This window comes from Procambarus clarkii, chromosome 81, assembly GCF_040958095.1.
Source record: "Procambarus clarkii isolate CNS0578487 chromosome 81, FALCON_Pclarkii_2.0, whole genome shotgun sequence".
In the NCBI taxonomy this organism is placed as follows: Eukaryota; Metazoa; Arthropoda; class Malacostraca; order Decapoda; family Cambaridae; genus Procambarus; species Procambarus clarkii.
Window position 1 is genome coordinate 12,143,437 of NC_091230.1, and position 19,616 is coordinate 12,163,052.

Sequence of the window (19,616 nt, forward strand, 5' to 3'; positions counted from 1 at the left end):
ATGGTCAGACCAGCACGGACCATGTGCAGTGAGGGTGGGAGATGTATGACAACATAGAGTACTGTCTCACACAAGAAGTAGAACGTGATACAAAAGAGAGCTAAATGACAGCATCAGCAGTTAATACACTCAACATATAAACCACTATGGTTGAAGAACCAGCTGGTTCACGATACCCAGACCATTATATCGCCTCTAACCTAACTTAACCACCATGGTTGAAACTGTCTAATTGGCTATCGTAGCGGCTTAATGATCCACCTGTGGGTTCCAGTATCTAATAAAAAGATACATTTTAATATATATTTGGCAGAATACGAACAATAATTAAACACGATCATTATATTTTAACTTTTTAGTGAAGCTTTATTATATGTTTTCATTAACTCTAAGTATATTATTATCTGTGTTGTGATATTTTGTTGCCTATTCCTTTTCCCGTCCAATCCCAAATCCTTTTCCTGATCACTTGCAAGTGCTATATAGTCGTAATAGCTTGTGCTTTCTCCTGATAGTTCCCTTCCCTTTCCTCACAATTAGTCACTATTGTGCTATTATCATGACACCATAAATATGACACTATAAGTGTCACCATATATATATGGTGACATACATACGGCACTATCAATACCTGTATCTATAAAAATAGAATGTCTATCCGTCTATTTGCCGGGGCGAGGTTGAAAGGCAGATGTTAGGTTAGTTCTCCCCGGCCAGGGCTTGAACCCAGAGGAAGTTGGTAGTGAGGCACGACGAGTCATGCTCCACTACGCCACCAGGAACTGTCTTAGTGACGCTGTAATGTTCCACTACAGATTATTCTCTCTTGAACGGTTCTAATGTGCTATCTTCTCACCAGTGAAATGTATGTTTATTGAAGTGGGAAAGGTTCCAAATGACTCCATATGACAAGCATCATTTAATAACAAATAGGCATCATCAACATATATTTTATAAAAGAACCGCATTAAAGTGTAAAATGACAATCACTAGGTCAAATGTGTTCATTAGGTTATAAAAGTACATAAGCCAAATATGGTCTCATAGGAGCCAGGTCTACACCATCTGTTTGATACTACTATTTATTGTTAAATAATACTCCTTAACAGCAACTTTAATTTGGCTCTACAAATACCAACAACATTATCTAAATTAGAAGACAAAATATGAAAGCAAATGTAAATAGTTTCATGCAATGGAACATTTGTGAATAAGTCTCACATATAAACAAACATAACCGCCTGCAGGTTGTGGCCCAAACTGAGCAGACACTTAAAGTCCATTAAAGTTTTAATGGTAAATTAACTGTCAAAGAATATAAAATAAAAATAAAAAAATTCAAATTATAATTGAATGTTCCACTGACTATATTTCACCCTAATGGGTGAAATTGGCACCCATTTCACCCAATATACCAGGTGAAGTCTTCACCAGAGGAAGACTACACTGTATACCAGGAAAGGAACCTAAACTAAATAGAATAGACTAACTATCATCAGACTTAAAATATTTATTATTTAAATCGAGTAAAGTTCTGTTAAGTTAGTCTTCTCGTGTAAGTGTGAATATAAGTATCAACACCAAGTTTGGTGCACTTGTAAACCAAGTGTACCCAAGTGTCCACACCAAAATGTACAAAGTGTCCTATTAACCTTGTTTACATTATAAGATTTATTAAAAGCCAGACTCCACTCACTCTATCTCGGTAACGAGATATTTTTGTAATAATAATAATAATAATAATAATAATAAAACTAATAATAATAATAATAATAATAATAATAATTATAATAATAATAACAATAATATTAATCATTTATTCACAAGAAGGTACAATGGGTTGGTGAGATTACATAAGATTGGTATTTGTACATTCTTGCGAAGCCACTAACACGCAGTGTTTAGGGCACGTCCTTAATCTAACATATCAGGTAAGACGAAAAGTATGTATATATATATATATATATATATATATATATATATATATATATATATATATATATATATATATATATATATATATATATATATATATATATATATATATATATATATATATATATATATATATATATATATATATATATACGTACAAGTACAAATATATATAAGTACAAATATTTTGGGAAGAGGGTAGTACAAAATACAGAGTGAGTTTATCAGCCTTTAAATTATTGATTTTTGTAATGAACCACAAAGGCATTCTAGACACAAAATGATTAACAAAATTGATTGTCTTACTTAACAACCCAAAAGACAAGAATTAATATTTAAGGAAGATAATTTACAAATATGAACCTTTTCTTTTTATCATTTCTAGTCATTATTTTGTATAATCTCTTGCGAACAAAACAGAATAATTAAGTGTAAAAGAGCCGTTCACCTGGACTTTAAACTTTTCCTGTCTACCTGGAGTTTCTCCGTCCAGGTGAACACTTTCCTGTTTACCTGGAGGTTCTCCGTCCAGGTGAGCACTTTCCTGTTTACCTGGAGGTTCTCCGTCCAGGTGAGCACTTTCCTGTTTACCTGGAGGTTCTCCGTCCAGGTGAGCACTTTCCTGTTTACCTGGAGGTTCTCCGTCCAGGTGAGCACTTTCCTGTTTACCTGGAGGTTCTCCGTCCAGGTGAGCACTTTCCTGTTTACCTGGAGGTTCTCCGTCCAGGTGAACACTTTCCTGTTTACCTGGAGGTTCTCCGTCCAGGTGAACATTTTCCTGTTTACCTGGAGGTTCTCCGTCCAGGTGAACACTTTCCTGTTTACCTGGAGGTTCTCCGTCCAGGTGAACACTTTCCTGTTTACCTGGAGGTTCTCCGTCCAGGTGGACACGGACATGTATACCGGCCATAACCAACGAAGAATACGTATACATATATACGTCAGCGGCGTAGCCACGTTCTAAAGTTCACACCAAAAAGGCGCCATCACACAGCAAATAATTTTAAACAAAATACATTGATAATGTGTTTAAAATATAAACCAAAGGAAGATAAAGTTTTATAGGAAATGCATAATTGTTATTTTGTTTTATATTTAAAAAGCTTTACAGTAAGCTCGTCAATAACAAAACACAATTAATCATGCGTGTTATTTAATTATTTTAACTTTAAACATAAAATAACAAATATATGGAACACATGTCATAGTGATCATGAATTATAGTGCATTGTTGATGGTCAGAATCTCTACACGACTTTTTCATACTGTTTGTGCTCATTATTTCTTTATATGTGTCACTGAATGAATGTAACTTTTGTACAATTTGAGCTTGACTGTCGGTGACGTCTGAGGAAGGTATGTCTTAAAGTTATAATTTGTTCACATTGTCTGCGTTGTCAAAATGCTTTGGATATAAGAGCACTAAATTTGGGACAGGAAGTAAATTTCCTGTCCTCGCCACTAGTGTTAGTGGCCTTCAGCTAAATTCAGGTGTTATGGTGGTCAGCAAATAAGTTAACAATGGCTGAGAGCTGTTAGGGTGGTCAGCTGAGATGTCAACAATGGCTGAGTGGCCAGCTGAGATGCCAACAATTGCTGAGAGCTGTTAGGGTGGTCATCTGAGATGTCCACGATTGCTGAGATCTGGCAGGGTGTTGAGCTGGGATGTCCATAATGGCTGAGAGCTGTTAGGGTGGCCAGCTGAGATTTCAACAATGACTGAGAGCTGGCAGAGTATTCAACCAAGTGTGCCACAGTGGTTGAGGAATGGCTGGGCGCTCAGCCGAGGGATTCTACGTGGTTGAAGACTGCCAGGAAGGTGAAGTCTTGCAGGAAGATCAATTGAAGTTTTTATAAGCATTGAAGGCGTTCAGGTGGCGGATGGTCGCCGTGTGCAGGAAGTTGTACTGTTCCTGTTGAGTTTACACAACACATTATCTCAAGTAGTTTATGTATTTCCTTCCCCTTCACCAATCATAATAGAACATGCTCGGAATTTTCATATATTCTGTCTATTTACTATATATACATAAAATATTTTATTATAAATTATAACGTTACTACCAACAGTGTCAATAGTTCACACCAAAAAATTATTGAGCTTTACTTAAAAGCCTTAAAGTCTTCATAAGTCTGAGAACATCAACCGATTATCACAATGTATTATTTAGCGGCATCAACAAAGTTTCCTATTAATGTTACATCTAAGAAAGATGAATGTAAAACAGCTCCATGCAACCTTCTCAATAAATTCAGCCAAACAGAACTACTTATTTTTCATTATTTAAGTTTGTATACAGTAAAACATATAAATATAAACATAACTATTTCACACTCATTGAGAAGTAAAGAAAGTGGGCAGAGATCCCCCAGTGTGGCAGAGAGGTCACACAGTGTAGAAGGGAGAGTGGTCACACAGTGTGGGAGAAGAGAGAGAGGTCACACAGTGTAGAAGAGAGAGTGGTCACACAGTGTGGGGGAGTGGTCACACAGTGTGGGAGAAGAGAGAGTGGTAACACAATATGGGAGAGTGGTCACACAGTGTAGGAAAGTGGTCACACAGTGTGGGGGAGTGGTCACACAGTGTGGGAGAAGAGAGAGCGGTCACACAGTATAGGAGAGGAGAAAGCGGTCACACAGTGTGGGAGAAGTGAGAGCGGTCCCACAGTGTGGGGGAGTATTCACACAGTGTGGGGGAGTGGTCACACAGTGTGGGGGAAGAGAGAGCGGTCACACAGTATAGGAGAGGAGAAAGCGGTCACACAGTGTAGGGGAGTGGTCACACAGTGTGAGGGAGTAGTCACACTGTGTGGGAAAAGAGAGAGCGGCCACACAGTGTGGGAGAGTATTCACACAGTGTCGGGGAGTAGTCACACAGTGTGGGGGAGTGGTCATACAGTGTGGGGGAAGAGAGAGCGGTCACACAGTGTGGGAGAGCGGTCACACAGTGTGGGAGAGTGGTCACACAGTGTGGGAAAAGAGAGAGCGGCCACACAGTGTGGGGGAGTGGTCACACAGTGTGAGGGAGTAGTCACACAGTGTGGGAAAAGAGAGCGATCACACAGTGTGGGAGAAGAGAGAGTGGTCACACAGTGTGGGAGAAGAGAGAGTGGTCACACAGTGTGGGAGAAGAGAGAGCGGTCACACTGTGTGGGAGAAGAGAGAGCGGTCACACAGAGTGGAAGAAAAGAGAGCGGTCACACAGTGTGGGAGAAGAGAGAGTGGTCACACAGTGTGGGAGAAGAGTGGTCACAGTGTGGGAGAAGAGAGAGAGGTAACACAGTATAGGAGAAGAGAGAGTGGTCACACAGTGTGGGAGAAGAGAGAGCGGTCACAGTGTGGGAGAAGAGAGAGTGGTCACACAGTATAGGAGAAGAGAGAGTGGTCACACAGTGTAGGAGAAGAGAGAGCGGTCACAGTGTGGGAGAAGAGAGAGTGATCACACAGTGTGGGAGAAGAGAGAGAGTGGTCACACAGTGTGGAAGAAAAGAGAGCGGTCACACAGTGTGGAAGAAAAGAGAGCGGTCACACAGTGTGGGAGAAGAGAGAGTGGTCACACAGTGTGGGAGAAGAGAGAGCGGTCACAGTGTGGGAGAAGAGAGAGCGGTCACACAGTGTGGAAGAAAAGAGAGCGGTCACACAGTGTGGGAGAAGAGAGAGCGGTCACAGTGTGGGAGAAGAGAGAGTGGTCACACAGTGTGGGAGAAGAGAGAGTGGTCACACAGTGTGGAAGAAGAGAGAGCGGTCACACAGTGTGGAAGAAAAGAGAGCGGTCACACAGTGTGGGAGAAGAGAGAGCGGTCACAGTGTGGGAGAAGAGAGAGTGGTCACACAGTGTGGGAGAAGAGAGAGAGTGGTCATACAGTGTGGAAGAAGAAAGAGCGGTCACACAGTGTGGGAGAAAAGAGAGTGGTCACACAGTGTGGGAGAAGAGAGAGCGGTCACAGTGTGGGAGAAGAGAGAGTGGTCACACAGTGTGGGAGAAGAGAGAGTGGTCACACAGTGTGGGAGAAGAGAGAGCGGTCACAGTGTGGGAGAAGAGAGAGCGGTCACACAGTATAGGAGAAGAGAGAGTGGTCACACAGTGTGGGAGAAGAGAGAGTGGTCACACAGTGTGGGAGAAGAGAGAGCGGTCACAGTGTGGGAGAAGAGAGAGTGGTCACACAGTATAGGAGAAGAGAGAGTGGTCACACAGTGTAGGAGAAGAGAGAGCGGTCACACAGTGTGGAAGAAAAGAGAGCGGTCACACAGTATAGGAGAAGAGAGAGTGGTCACACAGTGTGGGAGAAAAGAGAGTGGTCACACAGTGTGGGAGAAAAGAGAGTGGTCACACAGTGTGGGAGAAGAGAGAGTGATCACACAGTGTGGGAGAAGAGAGAGAGTGGTCACACAGTGTGGAAGAAGAGAGAGCGGTCACACAGTGTGGGAGAAGAGAGAGTGGTAACACAGTGTGGGAGAAGAGAGAGTGGTAACACAGTGTGGGAGAAGAGAGAGGGGTCACACAGTGTGGGAGAAGAGAGAGTGATCACACAGTGTGGGAGAAGAGAAAGTGGTCAAAAAGTGTGGGAGAAGAGAGAGCGGTCACACAGTGTGGGAGTAGTGAGAGCGGTCACACTGTGTGGGAGAGGAGAGAGTGGTCACACAGTGTGGGAGGAGTGAGTGTGGTCACACAGTGTGTGAGAAGAGTGAGCGGTCACACAGTGTGGGAGAAGAGAGAGCGATCACACAGTGTGGGAGATGAGAGACTGGTCACACTGTGTGGGAGAAGAGAGAGTGGTTACACAGTGTGGGAGAAGAGAGAGTGGTCACACAGTGTAGGAGAAGAGAGAGTGGTCACACAGTGTGGGAGAAGAGAGAGTGATAACAGTGTGTGGGAGAAGAGAGAGTGGTAACACAGTGTGGGAGAAGAGAGAGCGGTCACACAGTGTTGGAGAAGAGAGAGAGGTCAAACAGTGTGGGAGATGAGAGAGTGGCCACACAGCGTGGGAGAAGAGAGAGCAGTCACGCAGTGTGGGAGAAGTGAGTGTGTGGTCACACAGTGTGGGAGAAGAGAGAGTGGTAACAGTGTTTGGGAGAAGAGAGAGAGTGGTCACACAGTGTGGGAGAAGAGAGAGTGATAACAGTGTGTGGGAGAAGAGAGAGTGGTAACACAGTGTGGGAGAAGAGAGAGCGGTCACGCAGTGTGGGAGAAGTGAGTGTGTTCACACAGTGTGGGAGAAGAGAAAGTGATAACACAGTGTGGGAAAAATGAGAGTGGTCACCCAGTGTGGAAGAAGAGAGAGCGGTCACACAGTGTGGAAGAAGAGAGAGAGCGGTCACACAGTGTGGGAGAAGAGAGAGCGGTCACACAGTGTGGGAGAAGAGAGAGAGCGGTCACACAGTGTGGGAGAAGACAGAACAGTCACATAGTGTGGGAGAAGAGAGAGCGGTCACACAGTGTGGGAGAAGAGAGAGTAGTCACACTGTGGGAGAAGAGAGAGCGGTCAAACAGTGTGGGAGAAGAAAGAGCGGTCACACAGTATGGGAGAAGAGAGAGTGGTGACACAGTGTGGGAGAAGAGAAAGTAGTCACACAGTGTGGGAGAAGAGAGAGCAGTCACACAGTGTATGAGAAGAGAGAGGGGTCACACAGTGTGGGAGAAGACAGAACAGTCACATAGTGTTGGAGAAGAGAGAGCGGTCACACAGTGTGGGAGAAGAGAGAGAGCGGTCACACAGTGTGGGAGAAGACAGAACAGTCACATAGTGTTGGAGAAGAGAGAGCAGTCACAGTGTGGGAGAAAAGAGAGCGGTCACACAGTGTGGGAGAAGAGAGAGAGCGGTCACACAGTGTGGGAGAAAAGAGAGCGGTCACACAGTGTGGGAGAAGAGAGAGCGGTCACAGTCCACACTCGTCTAACTCAGCTGGTTTTCTTTTAAAACTGTAAGGTTATTAAAAGGCTAAATCAAACTATGTTAGGTTAGGAGAGGCTAGATCAGCCTAATCTAGGTTATTGCTTGAGTGGGTTGTGTTAGGTTACGTTACGAAAGTTAGGATTCATTTCATACAATTAGACCTGTCGTCGACCGTCTAATAGAGGAAATTAGACTCAGGAGAGAAAAATTTTCACTACCACACATACGTCTTGAGAAGATGGAAGAGGAACATTGTAACAAACTAGGCTGTTGTAAGAATTATTCCAGAAGGTTCCAGAAGTTCGAGTAGGGACCTGACCTCTCAACAACGCCCAGTACCCTGGGAATTAGCAGGTCTGAGTCACAAATGGCGGGCATCTTTGTTCATAGTTTTGTATAATGAACCATCCTATAGTATTCAGTAATTTAGAGAAATTAGCCTTTATTCATTTTGCATTAAAATTGTATTGTATAATAGTACTGGATACAATATCAAGAGTATTCTAATTATTGAGTTTAAGTCACCATCAGTGACGTCACGAATCAGATCTAACTTGTAAGGCGGAGTGACCGGCGGTCATAGGTCATCAGGGTTGACAGGTCTACTATTTCTCAAAGTTCAATTAACCATTTTGGGGGATCGGGAACAGCTCTGCCGTTAGATGTTTGTGTAATTTAATTTCAGTAAAATAATTCAACCAGTCTGGATCAATTCAGTACAAACAGAGGTTAATTGTTATAACTTAAACCTTGCTAAGTAACTGGGGTAAGCGATGCGGAAGGATACAATGCTCTGTCTGGGGTAGACCAGACAAGGGAGAGATCAGTGTGGACTCCAGAGCAACTGGGATAAGAGGTCAACCATCTTACCTCTCCCCAAGACCAGCCCAACATCTTTAGCTGGTAAAACATAGAGGTATAGTTGCTATTGTTATGTAGAAGACTAGTCAAGTCATTGCCATTCAGGTCAAGTAGGGAGTGTTAAAGTGACAGGGAGTGAACATATTTAGATTTTGTTTTAGTTTTTCTTTTAATAAATTAATTAGGTAATAAATTGCATTTTTATTATTTCCATGTGTTTTATGTGTATACTTGTCCTGGTCACGTGGTCCACACGAGGCAGAGTTGGATTGGGCGCCGATTCTAACATCGAATCATTCCCGTGTAATTAATTTCACACTCTTAAGTTTCCACGGTCATCGGTTAAAGTGGGGATCAAGCCCCAAGGTTGATTAATTAGCGTGATCGATCCAGACCTCGATCATTGCTCGGTGTTGCTGGTCTGGTGGTGGCAGCGTAGTGGCGACTCTAGGGTTTTGCTCAAAGCCTAGGTCACGTCATACTGGGTGTAGAATCCTAAGTCGGTCAATCGTCTTAGGACCACGTGGCGTGGAGTTGGCTTTGGTAAAAGTTTTGGAGTCCCTTGGTAGAGAATAAAAAAAAAGAATACGGGTAGAGGGAAAAGAAGGAAAGAGAAGTAGAGAGAGGAACCCTAACCCGTGTTACAATGGTGCACAGCGGTGGTTTCAACAATTTTGTTTGAAATTGTTGAAAGGCTCACGCGTCTAGCCATTCGAACACGTGCGCGGATGCTAAGGAGACAGCTGCGGGCCAGGATTAGCAGTGCGCCTCACAACAGTGCGTTTGAGTGGGGATTGGCGAATCTTGGGTCATGCGGGCTGATATGATTAAGGTTTAGTTAGTAAGATTAGGCTGTTAAAATAGATTTATTGATAAGGAGACCGCTACGAGTTGATTGGACTGGGTACCATACTCGACCCATTGCAATTAATTCAGAGGTGTTGGGAGCCGCCATACTCTCAACAGCAGTTCCTTGAGGGCTGTCGGGGCGGATATATCTGTGGGACGCCAGTAGATAGTCCGAGGGCGTTATTAGACGACCCAAAACGCTAGGAAAAACGGAAATCCGTGAAGGGCGTTGCGGCCTCCGAGGGACGGACTAGTAACCTACCTAGCAGCGATTCAACAACTAAGTGATCGCACACTTAGTGGAGGTTGAGTCGTCCCTAGTCATAATTGTTGCTGAAAGCTGCGTGTCGCTCTGTTGGAACCTAGATGGTCGAGGCCCCTAGGCTAGGTGTGGTACGGCGAGCTGGTAAGGGCAATTATAAGATTAAGTCGAGTGCATTTTTGAATTAAGTATACTTAAATTTATAAAGTAATTTCCGTTTATTTTCGTTGTTCTAGAGATTATTTTTTTTTTCCCTTACATTCAATCCCCGGTTAAAAAATTTTTTTATCAAAGTGTTTAGCATTTTCTTGCATATTAGGCTAAGTGCGTACATTAAGTTTTGTTATTCCCTGTTGTATTAGTCTAAGTCAGAGGCGTTGTTGCTAGAGTGTAGTTAATCCTCTGGACTTAGGGCTATTGGTCGGTCACTATAGTAAGTGAAGGAGTTTAAGGGATAGTAAGTTGCGTGTAAATGCTTAATAGAGTCCGTGGAATATTTCTAAGTATTTTGGGATTAGTTTTCGGCTAAGTCAATGTCGGAAAGTCGTTAACTGTAATTAATTTGTATTCGTGGGTCACGTGTATGTTCTGGGCGTCATTAGGATTCTCCAGTCGATGCGAGTGATAGTTTCTAGTTTTTACCAGTAAGGCGGTAGAATTGTGTTTTTAGACTTAGAATTCTGTTTTCAGTAGAAACGTAGGTGAAAAATTTTCTAATTCCAGCTTGGGCTAGAATCTGACTTTTTGGCGGAAATTCTAATTTTCATGTTTCATGTATATTCTGGGGTCAGTATTACTCTCTAGTGCGCGCAAGGGACGTAATTCTGTTCTGAAGCATTAAACAGTGATAATTACATTTTTGCCGAATTTAGTTATTTTTCGAGAAAATCGTGTTGTAATTTTGTCAGAGTCCATTTGAGGTGAAAATCTCGGATTTTGATGAAAATTCGAATTAATGAGTGTTGAAACCGCCCGATGTGTCAGTATTGTTCTGTATACAACGTCAGTAGTAAATAATAACGTATTTATATCTGGGAACGAGAAACCCAAATTTTTGTGAATTAAAGGAGTTTTGTGATAATTGGGGTGATAGAATATTTTTCCCTCGGAGTCAGGAAAATTGGCAGAGTCCAGCAATTGAGTAAAAACGCAGTTTTTGATAAAAATTCAATTTTTGGTAAGCATATATAGGTCCTGGGTGTCTATATTAATCGCTAGAGCGGTTTATTAACGTAAAACTTGTTATTTTCCCTCAGAAAAAAAAAATTTGATTTTTCAGTGTTTAAGCGAAAAAGCGCGGGACTTGGTTTTTTTATCAGCGCAGCTGGTCCCGCTCCATTAGTCATCAGTAGCCACGCTGCTCACTTCAAGTGCGTTTAGTATTCAAGTACAGAAAATATTCTTTATTAATCCATCACGAGTGCTGCGCGTTAGTTGCGTTATCAGTTAAATTGTTTTATATAAATTAGATTCTTTAATTTTTTTTAACGTAAAGGACTTAGGTTTCAGCAATAGAACTGCGGGATAATTCACGGTCAGACACGAGTGCGGGGCAGACACTCATTCATTGGATTCACTTCAGCGATTCTCTCGATAAATCGTTGTATTTCCTATTTTGGGATTTAGTAGTTTCTTGGAAAAGAGTTGTGATTTTTTTTTTTTATTTTGTATAAGGTTACGGTTGTAGTGAGTCCGGGTCGAGGGTGCACAAAAGGGTAGTTTAGAAGAGACGTGGCACACCAGAAACCTCAGAAAATGTTTAAGCCAGACAGTGACCAGTCAGTAGGGACCAGTGGGAGTGGAAGTGTAGAGGACAGCACCTCTTCCGACACCACTGGGGATCGCTCAGGTGGCTCAACTGACGCCACAGGTGGGGTCAGTGGGACTGAAGCGACGAATTCACGGGTTCTGCATGGGACTGGGCAGTCGAGGGTATCTTTCCATCCCAGTAGCGATACTATTATTGGCATGAGTGGGGAGTCTTGCGAGGAGTCGTCCCATGAGTGGGGAGAGCCGTCTTGGGTTCCCCCACAAATAACATCGACGCCATGCCAGCAGGGCAGACAGGGGGCCTCAGTTAGTATGGCAGGACGTCCCACTTCGCTCGGTAGAGAACAGCAACCCGTTCAACGGGAACATGAACAACCACACCAACAGCAGGAACTACCCAACATAACACTAATACCACAACACCTAGGTACACCTCATCCGTCACTACAACAACCCCAACCCCACCTCCCATACCAACCTCATCCTCAATTCCCATACCAACCCCATCCTCAATTCCCATACCAACCTCACCCTCAATTCCCATACCCACCCCATCCTCAATTCCCATACCCACCCCATCCTCAATTCCCATACCAACCCCATCCTCAGTTCCCATACCAACCCTTCCCCCAACCCCAGGCCACCCCATACCCATACCCATACCCATTCCAACCCCAGGCCAACCAATACCCATTCCAACCCCAGGCCACCCCATACCCACCTCAACCTCCATCCACACCCCAACCCGAGGCCACCCACGCCAAACCTCAACCCCAACCTCCATCCACACCCCAACCCAAGGTCACCCACACCATACCTCAGCCTCAACCCCAACCCGAAGCCACCCACACCATTCCTCAACCCCAACCTCCATCCACACCCCAACCCGAGGCCACCCACACCATACCTCTGCCCAAACCCCAACCTCAACCCAGTTCCCAACCCCAGGACCCACCCACTGCCAGTAGCTCCGCGTCACATTCACAGGGACTTGTGAGTCTGATTCCCAAGTTGACTCTGCCGACACTCAGAGGTAGGGAGTTGCCGCTTATTAAGGTGGAACGCAACCGCCAGGTGGAAGACTGGCTTTGTGAGATTAGTTCGATGCTGGAGGCTGTCCCAGAGGATAGATCGAAAATTGCTCTCGCTATGGGGGCTTGCGTGGACGTAGCCGGTCCACTGGCTGGACTTACAGAGTTTCAGCACCTGACATCTTGGCCTCAGTTTGTCCAAGCGATTAGGGACAGATTCAAAGAAAAGGTTTCAGAGGACGAGGCTTACTTTTATCTCGAGTCACTTAAGAGGGATGACCAAAGCACTGTCAAGGATTTCGGGTCAATATTAAAGAGAAGGGTTGACGACCTCACTAAGGAACTGGGGTTAGATTCGAGTCAGGCAGAGCAATTCGCTAAACAATTGTTCTGCAAAACGTTACCTTCTGATATGGGGCCATTGTTCCTTGCGGGGAGAGCGGGTGCGAGTTATAAAGACCTAGTCCAACAGGCCGCCACAGCCCTAGACAGGCAGACGCGCGCAGGGACATCGGGCACTCAGTTGTCGCCATACGTAGAGGCGGTAAGTAAAGGCGAGGGAGCCAAGCAGAGTCACTGTGGCGCGGGTTCATCAGGCAGGAGGCAGCCCTCAGCGGCAAGTTCGAGCCACCCTGCGCGGGGTAACAACAGGGATCCGCGTAGGTGTTACTCCTGCGGGATGCGTGGGCATATGCAGAGGGACTGTAAAGTCACTATTACGAGAGCATGAAAGCAGGCTCCTAGTGATGGTAGGCCTACTTTTGAGGTGAAAGTGGAAGGTGTGAGATTGACAGCTTTTGTTGATACAGGAAGCCAGGCAACGGTAATTAAAAAGTCAGCCTTCAGCAATTTTAAGTATGCACGTCTTCAACGTTGCGCAAAGACATTAACAGCAGTCAATGGGGAAAAGATTGAGATCGTAGGTCAAGGTACAGTTAATTTTGAGATTGATGGGGAATTGCAGCCTCACACATGTACGATCGTAGAGAACCTTGATTTTCCTGGTCACATCTTAATGGGAACTGATTTTCTGTCGCGGTTTGATTATTCCTTGTCTGCTCAAAAAGGGGCTAGGAACTGCAGGTTGCAGTTGGGACAGACTTCCTACCCAGTGGAGATGATTGACCATCCCCCAGCTGTAGCTTCAATTAAGAGGAAGCTGAAATATAATGCGCACTACCCAAAATTGATTTTTAAGTCTCTTCCAGACACAATTAAGAGGTCATGCGCATTGCACGCATTGACCAAACAGAGTTGCCCACCACATTCTGTTAAATTTATTAAAGTAGCCGTGGGACGTCACATACAACCAGGTACCACCCTTCAGGTGGCTGGGAGATGTGATAGCTTATTAATTCCTCATCACTTAGTTGTAGTGCTCGATAAAGGTGCACTCATTCCAGTTGTCAATCTTTCACATAAGACTTTTCGCTTCAGGGCAGGTGATAGGGTATCTCAGGGAACCATGGTGGAGGACACAGAAATCTTTCACCATGAGTCAGCTGAGACGCCAGCCGTCACTGCACAATGTAGTGCACTGAATATGTTGAACACTAAAACACCATCCAAAGTACAATACGAGACGAGAAATGTTGCACAGAATGTAGAGGAAGTGGAAAAATTAATTTCAGCACTTGATTTGCAACATGTTGCACAGGCAGATAGGAAGGCACTGAGAAGAGTTTTACGAAAATTCCCGAAATTGTTTGCGACAGAGGATGACCAGATTGGTCTCCTTGATAAGATTGAGCACACCATTCCAACTGGTGATCATTTGCCTGTGTACACAAGACAGTGGAGGTTGCCGGAACAGGCAAAGAACATTATCAGGGAGGAGTGCCAGAAAATGTTGAGACAGGGCGTGATAGAGCCTAGTACGTCACCGTGGCTCTCTCCTGTTGTGCTAGTTCGGAAACCGGACGGTAGTTATCGTTTCTGTGTAGACTACCGGAAGGTGAACGAACTAACTAAGGGTGATGTGTATCCGTTGCCCCGAATACAGGAGATAATAGATCAATTTGGTGCTGCTAAGTATTTCTCAACTCTTGACGCAAAATCGGCGTATTGGGCGATCCCGGTGGCAGAACAGGATAGGGAAAAAACAGCATTCTCGGATGGTAGGCACACTTATCAATTCCGTAGGATGCCGTTTGGTTTAAAGACAGCGCCTTCGTCGTTTCAGAGGGCCATCAACTTTATCCTTAGTCCGGTACTGGGTAGGCATTCTTTAGCGTACCTGGATGATGATGTGATATATTCCAGGACGTTTGAGGAACACCTACAGGACTTGACTGAGACTTTGAAGTTGTTAGATCAGGCAGGTTTCAGGCTGAATGTTCAGAGGTGCATCCTGGCGGCTCAGAAATTCAAATTTCTGGGGTTCCAGGTGTGCCCAGACGGTATCCGACCTGACCCAGATTCGTGCCGCGCCATTGCTGACATGCCTACTCCAAGGACAGCAAAGGACGTGCGTAGGTTTTTGGGGGCGGCCGGATATTTTCGTCGTCATATTGAAGGTTTCGCTGGCATTTCAGCACCCCTGACTGATCTGACAAAGAAAAATGCGAAGTTTGTGTGGAAATCTGAACATGACGAGGCCTATCGCAAACTGAAAGACCAACTAATCACGACACCGGTATTGGCTATTCCTGATTTTGAGAAAGAGTGGGAAGTGCACACTGACGCCAGCGGTATTGCTATTGGCGGGTGCTTAATTCAGCGAGACGCAGATAATTTACCCCATCCAGTAGCCTATTTCAGTAGGAAGGTCAAAGGACCTGAAGTTCGTTATTCAGCTACGGATCGGGAGGCACTGGCAGTAGTAGAATCAGTTAGGTATTTCGAGCCTTACCTATTTCAGCGGCATTTTGTAATCTACACAGACCATCGAGCATTAACACACATATTTAAAAAGCGAACGAAATGCCCACGAATGTCACGCTGGTCTCACGAACTTTCGGCCCACTCATTCCAGATCTTGTACAAGCCTGGTCCAGCACATGTTGTGCCAGATACGCTAAGTAGAAATATAGCGGCAATGCAGATTAATGAAAATATTGAAACCATTCCATCAGATAAAATGAGAGAATACCAGATGAGCGAGCCTAGATGGAAAGAAATTATTGAGTATTTAGAGGTAGGAAAATACCCGAAAAAGAAAAAGAATTTACCTATTCATGATTTTGAAATGAAACAGGGCGTCCTGTATTATGTTAATAGCCAGAATGATAGGGCAGTATTTCAGCTAGTTATTCCGGACGCGTTGCGGTCATCAGCGTTAAAGCTTGCGCATGCTTCAAAAATTGCAGGGCATCCGGGGATCTTTAAAACGCACTTAAAAGCAAAGTCTCTATTTTATTTTCCAGGATTACTTTCTGAGGTAATCAATTTCGTGAAGTCGTGCCCTCGTTGCCAGAGGAGGAAAGGTACCCTTAAGGTACAAGCCCCACTTCAGGAATTTCCTGAAATTCGTGAACCGTTAGATCGTGTGGGGGCCGATCTGATTGATTTACACCACAGTCATTCAGGTAACAGATATGTGTTGGTGCTAGTTGACCATCTGTCTAGATACACTACACTAGTTGCATTACCTCAGAAGGATTCTCGTACGGTTGCAGATGCGTTCTTGCGTAGGTTCGTTACTGTATTCGGACCTCCTAAAGTTTTAGTCTCTGACCGGGGTCAAGAGTTCAATGGGAATATATTTAGAGAAGTTTGTAAGATTTTAGAGACAACTTCGGCTTTTACAACGGCCTACCACCCACAAGCAAACGGAATGACGGAACGGACTAATCGTTCAGTCAAGGATATGCTTGCAATCCTTGCTGAACATGATGCAAACACCTGGGATGAACACCTACCCTATGTTCAGTTCGCCTTGAATACTGCCATCCACCAATCAATTAACACCCAACCACTTCATTTGTTTACTGGTAATTCATGCAATTTCCCGTCAGGTCTGCTTAACAGACATAATGTTGCATACGGGGAGGACTATCCTTCAGAGGTCCTTGGTAAAATGAGAAATGCATGGAATATTGCAGCTGAAGCGTCCAAGAAGGCACGGACTCGGTATGCTCATTTTTATGACAAGAAAGTGCGCCCTCTTGAGTTGACGGAAGGAAGCCTCGTATTGAGAGTGAATGAGGCTGCGCCCGCCAATCAGAGCAGGAAACTAGCTCCGAGGTGGCGAGGACCATATAGAGTAATTAAAAGGGCGGAGCCGGTTAATCTTGTTATAAAAGGAGTGTTCGAGGACCAGGTGGAAAGGACAATTCATGTAAATAAATTGAAACATTATCATGCTAGAGAGGAATTAGAACTGCCTTCAGTGGGTCTAGTTCCTGACTCAGCAGTGCTGACTCAGGGCTTCACCGACGAGTCAGGGGATGAGGATGACCCTCTGTCATCGCTCATCAGTAGTCAGGTGCAGTCTCGCCACCCTATGGTGACGAGATCTCGCGCTGTACAGTAAAGTAACTTCCTTGGTTAGTATAATTTAGTATTCATTAGATTTTCCTGTAAAGGCAATGAGGTGTACTATGTCTATACTTGACTCAGGTAGCAACTTTTACCGTGCTCTGGGGTTCCACCTCCACCAAACCCAGAGTATATCTATGCTTCCGCTGTGTTGTGTCTGTCTGTTCCCAGGTCTGATTGGTACACCGACCCAGTTGTTCCAGCCACACGTGAACCCTTGTCTGTAAAGACCGAGGGGGGAGGCACGTTACACAAAGCCCTCCCCCCACCAGACCCAGTAACCCATACATCAGTTACTTTGGGGATAAGTGACTGTCCAAGAGTCACCCGGCCGACGCCTCACGTCACTAACGAGGTTGTCAGGGCCAGCGAGCTGTCCACATTATAGCAGTCACCGGAGGTGCCATACAACGCCGGGGTAGCTGTCTCGAGATCACCACTACCCACCTGCTGCGTCATCAAGACTGCAGCCATTCCAGCAGTGTTGGAGGAGAGGTCAAGAAATGGAAAGCACGTAGCAGTACTCAAGAATTTCGCCGGAAGATTAATGATTACGTCATCTGAAGTAACAAGAAAGCAGAAGTAAGGCGGTTACAGGTGGAGGGTACGGTTTCCCTACAGAGTACCGGGACTCGCCAATAGAAGGTCGCAAAATTGTTTCCTTTGGCCTAAAGTCGGCGGTACGAGGGTATACACAGTTAGTGTTTACGGCCTAGTAACCTGGTGACATCAAGAAACGCCTGAGATGACGTGAGCAATGATGGAAGACGAGATTCACCTGTTCTGCAAACAAGCAACCCGCCTCTACGACCTTCTGACACCACTCCTGCTAAGAGACACCGTTGGTACATCCAGTCCTGCTCTGCTGTGGTCATCTGCGACGTCAAGTTTAACATCAAGACTGCCGTGTGAACTGTGATTGATATGAAGGCGTGTGGACTGTCGAGAGCAAGATTAATGGCCGAAGTAACAGTATTCTACAGCTGTCACTTGGCACTCCGCTCTACTACACTCTGTCGTCATTCAGGAGTACCGGATGGGAGTACAAGAGGACCAGGTATTGATGTCTACACATGAGAAGAAGCAAGATCGACACCGTCATCGTCAGCGACTACATTCAGCATCCAGCAGCATCGATTTTTTTTTCTCGATTACTCAATATGAACAATTGATACAAACAACAAAGTGGCTTTGAACATCTGTGTAAAGAACATCTGGACACTTTTGTTTAAATGTTGAAAAACAGATTTAGAATCAATACTTTATAAATGTTGAAAAACAGATTGAAAATAATTCTGGTATAATATATGAATTTTACTCTATAAATTGGTCAGTAATCGAAATCGAAGCCCCTGTGTAATTGTCTCAGCCCAGAACAAACGGTTATGGAAAATTATGTTGTGCTATTTTTTTCAGAATGTTTGAACACAGGAGAGGCGGACCAATATAAACATTGACACTTCTAGTGAGTGAGAACACTTGGCTGTACAGTCAGCTGAAACCTGTGATAGAGTATAGGAATTTTTTTTTATATTTTTAGATACATGTAATAAACATTAGGTGTGTTCCTTGGCATGTCAAGGTTGACATTGAGTGGGGAGTGGGTAGTACACGGATGTGAACTTGATAGTTCCGTAGTACGCTCCCGGATAAACTGAAAGTTCAGTCTGAAGTTATAACTTTAATGTTTATGTTTGAGCACGGTGTGGCCGGCTCTAGAGGACACATGGACTTGGCTAGTGAAGAGCCAAGAGAGTTTAATAGCTAGTCTTTGATGGTAGAGTAGGGACATGTTATTTAGCTATGTCAGTAAGGATAGGATGTATGTTTCCTGATGTTAGAGGATTGCTGTCAGTTGACAGCTGAGAAATTTATGAATTTAAACATGTTGATGTTGGACACTCAAATATTTGTCAAATTTTATTAGTTAGAGTAGCTTTTGTTTGTGGCATGAGTTGAATTGTGGGTTTGGATACTAAACCTCGTGATTTTTAACAAATTAACAAGGTTTACTAAGTGCTTGTGCGGGGGGGGGGTTGTAACAAACTAGGCTGTTGTAAGAATTATCCAGAAGGTTCCAGAAGTTCGAGTAGGGACCTGACCTCTCAACAACGCCCAGTCCCCTGGGAATTAGCAGGACTGAGTCACAAATGGCGGGCATCTTTGTTCATAGTTTTGTATAATGAACCATCCTATAGTATTCAGTAATTTAGAGAAATTAGCCTTTATTCATTTTGCATTAAAATTGTATTGTATAATAGTACTGGATACAATATCAAGAGTATTCTAATTATTGAGTTTAAGTCACCATCAGTGACGTCACGAATCAGATCTAACTTGTAAGGCAGAGTGACCGGCGGTCATAGGTCATCAGGGTTGACAGGTCTACTATTTCTCAAAGTTCAATTAACCATTTTGGGGGATCGGGAACAGCTCTGCCGTTAGATGTTTGTGTAATTTAATTTCAGTAAAATAATTCAACCAGTCTGGATCAATTCAGTACAAACAGAGGTTAATTGTTATAACTTAAACCTT

The 19,616-nt window shown here is 44.1% G+C and overlaps 1 protein-coding gene across 1 annotated transcript in view; it reads right to left on the minus strand.

Annotated features, from left to right (window-relative positions):
• Positions 1-3,011: 3,011 nt before the first annotated feature.
• LOC123773039 (tyrosine-protein kinase receptor Tie-1-like) overlaps positions 3,012-19,616 on the minus strand; it is a 212,412-nt gene continuing 195,807 nt past the window's right edge. The window contains exon 20 of the mRNA XM_069315149.1: positions 3,012-3,848. Coding sequence (XP_069171250.1) covers positions 3,787-3,848 — 62 coding nt within the window. The 3' untranslated portion in view covers positions 3,012-3,786. The remainder of the gene's footprint in view (positions 3,849-19,616) is intronic.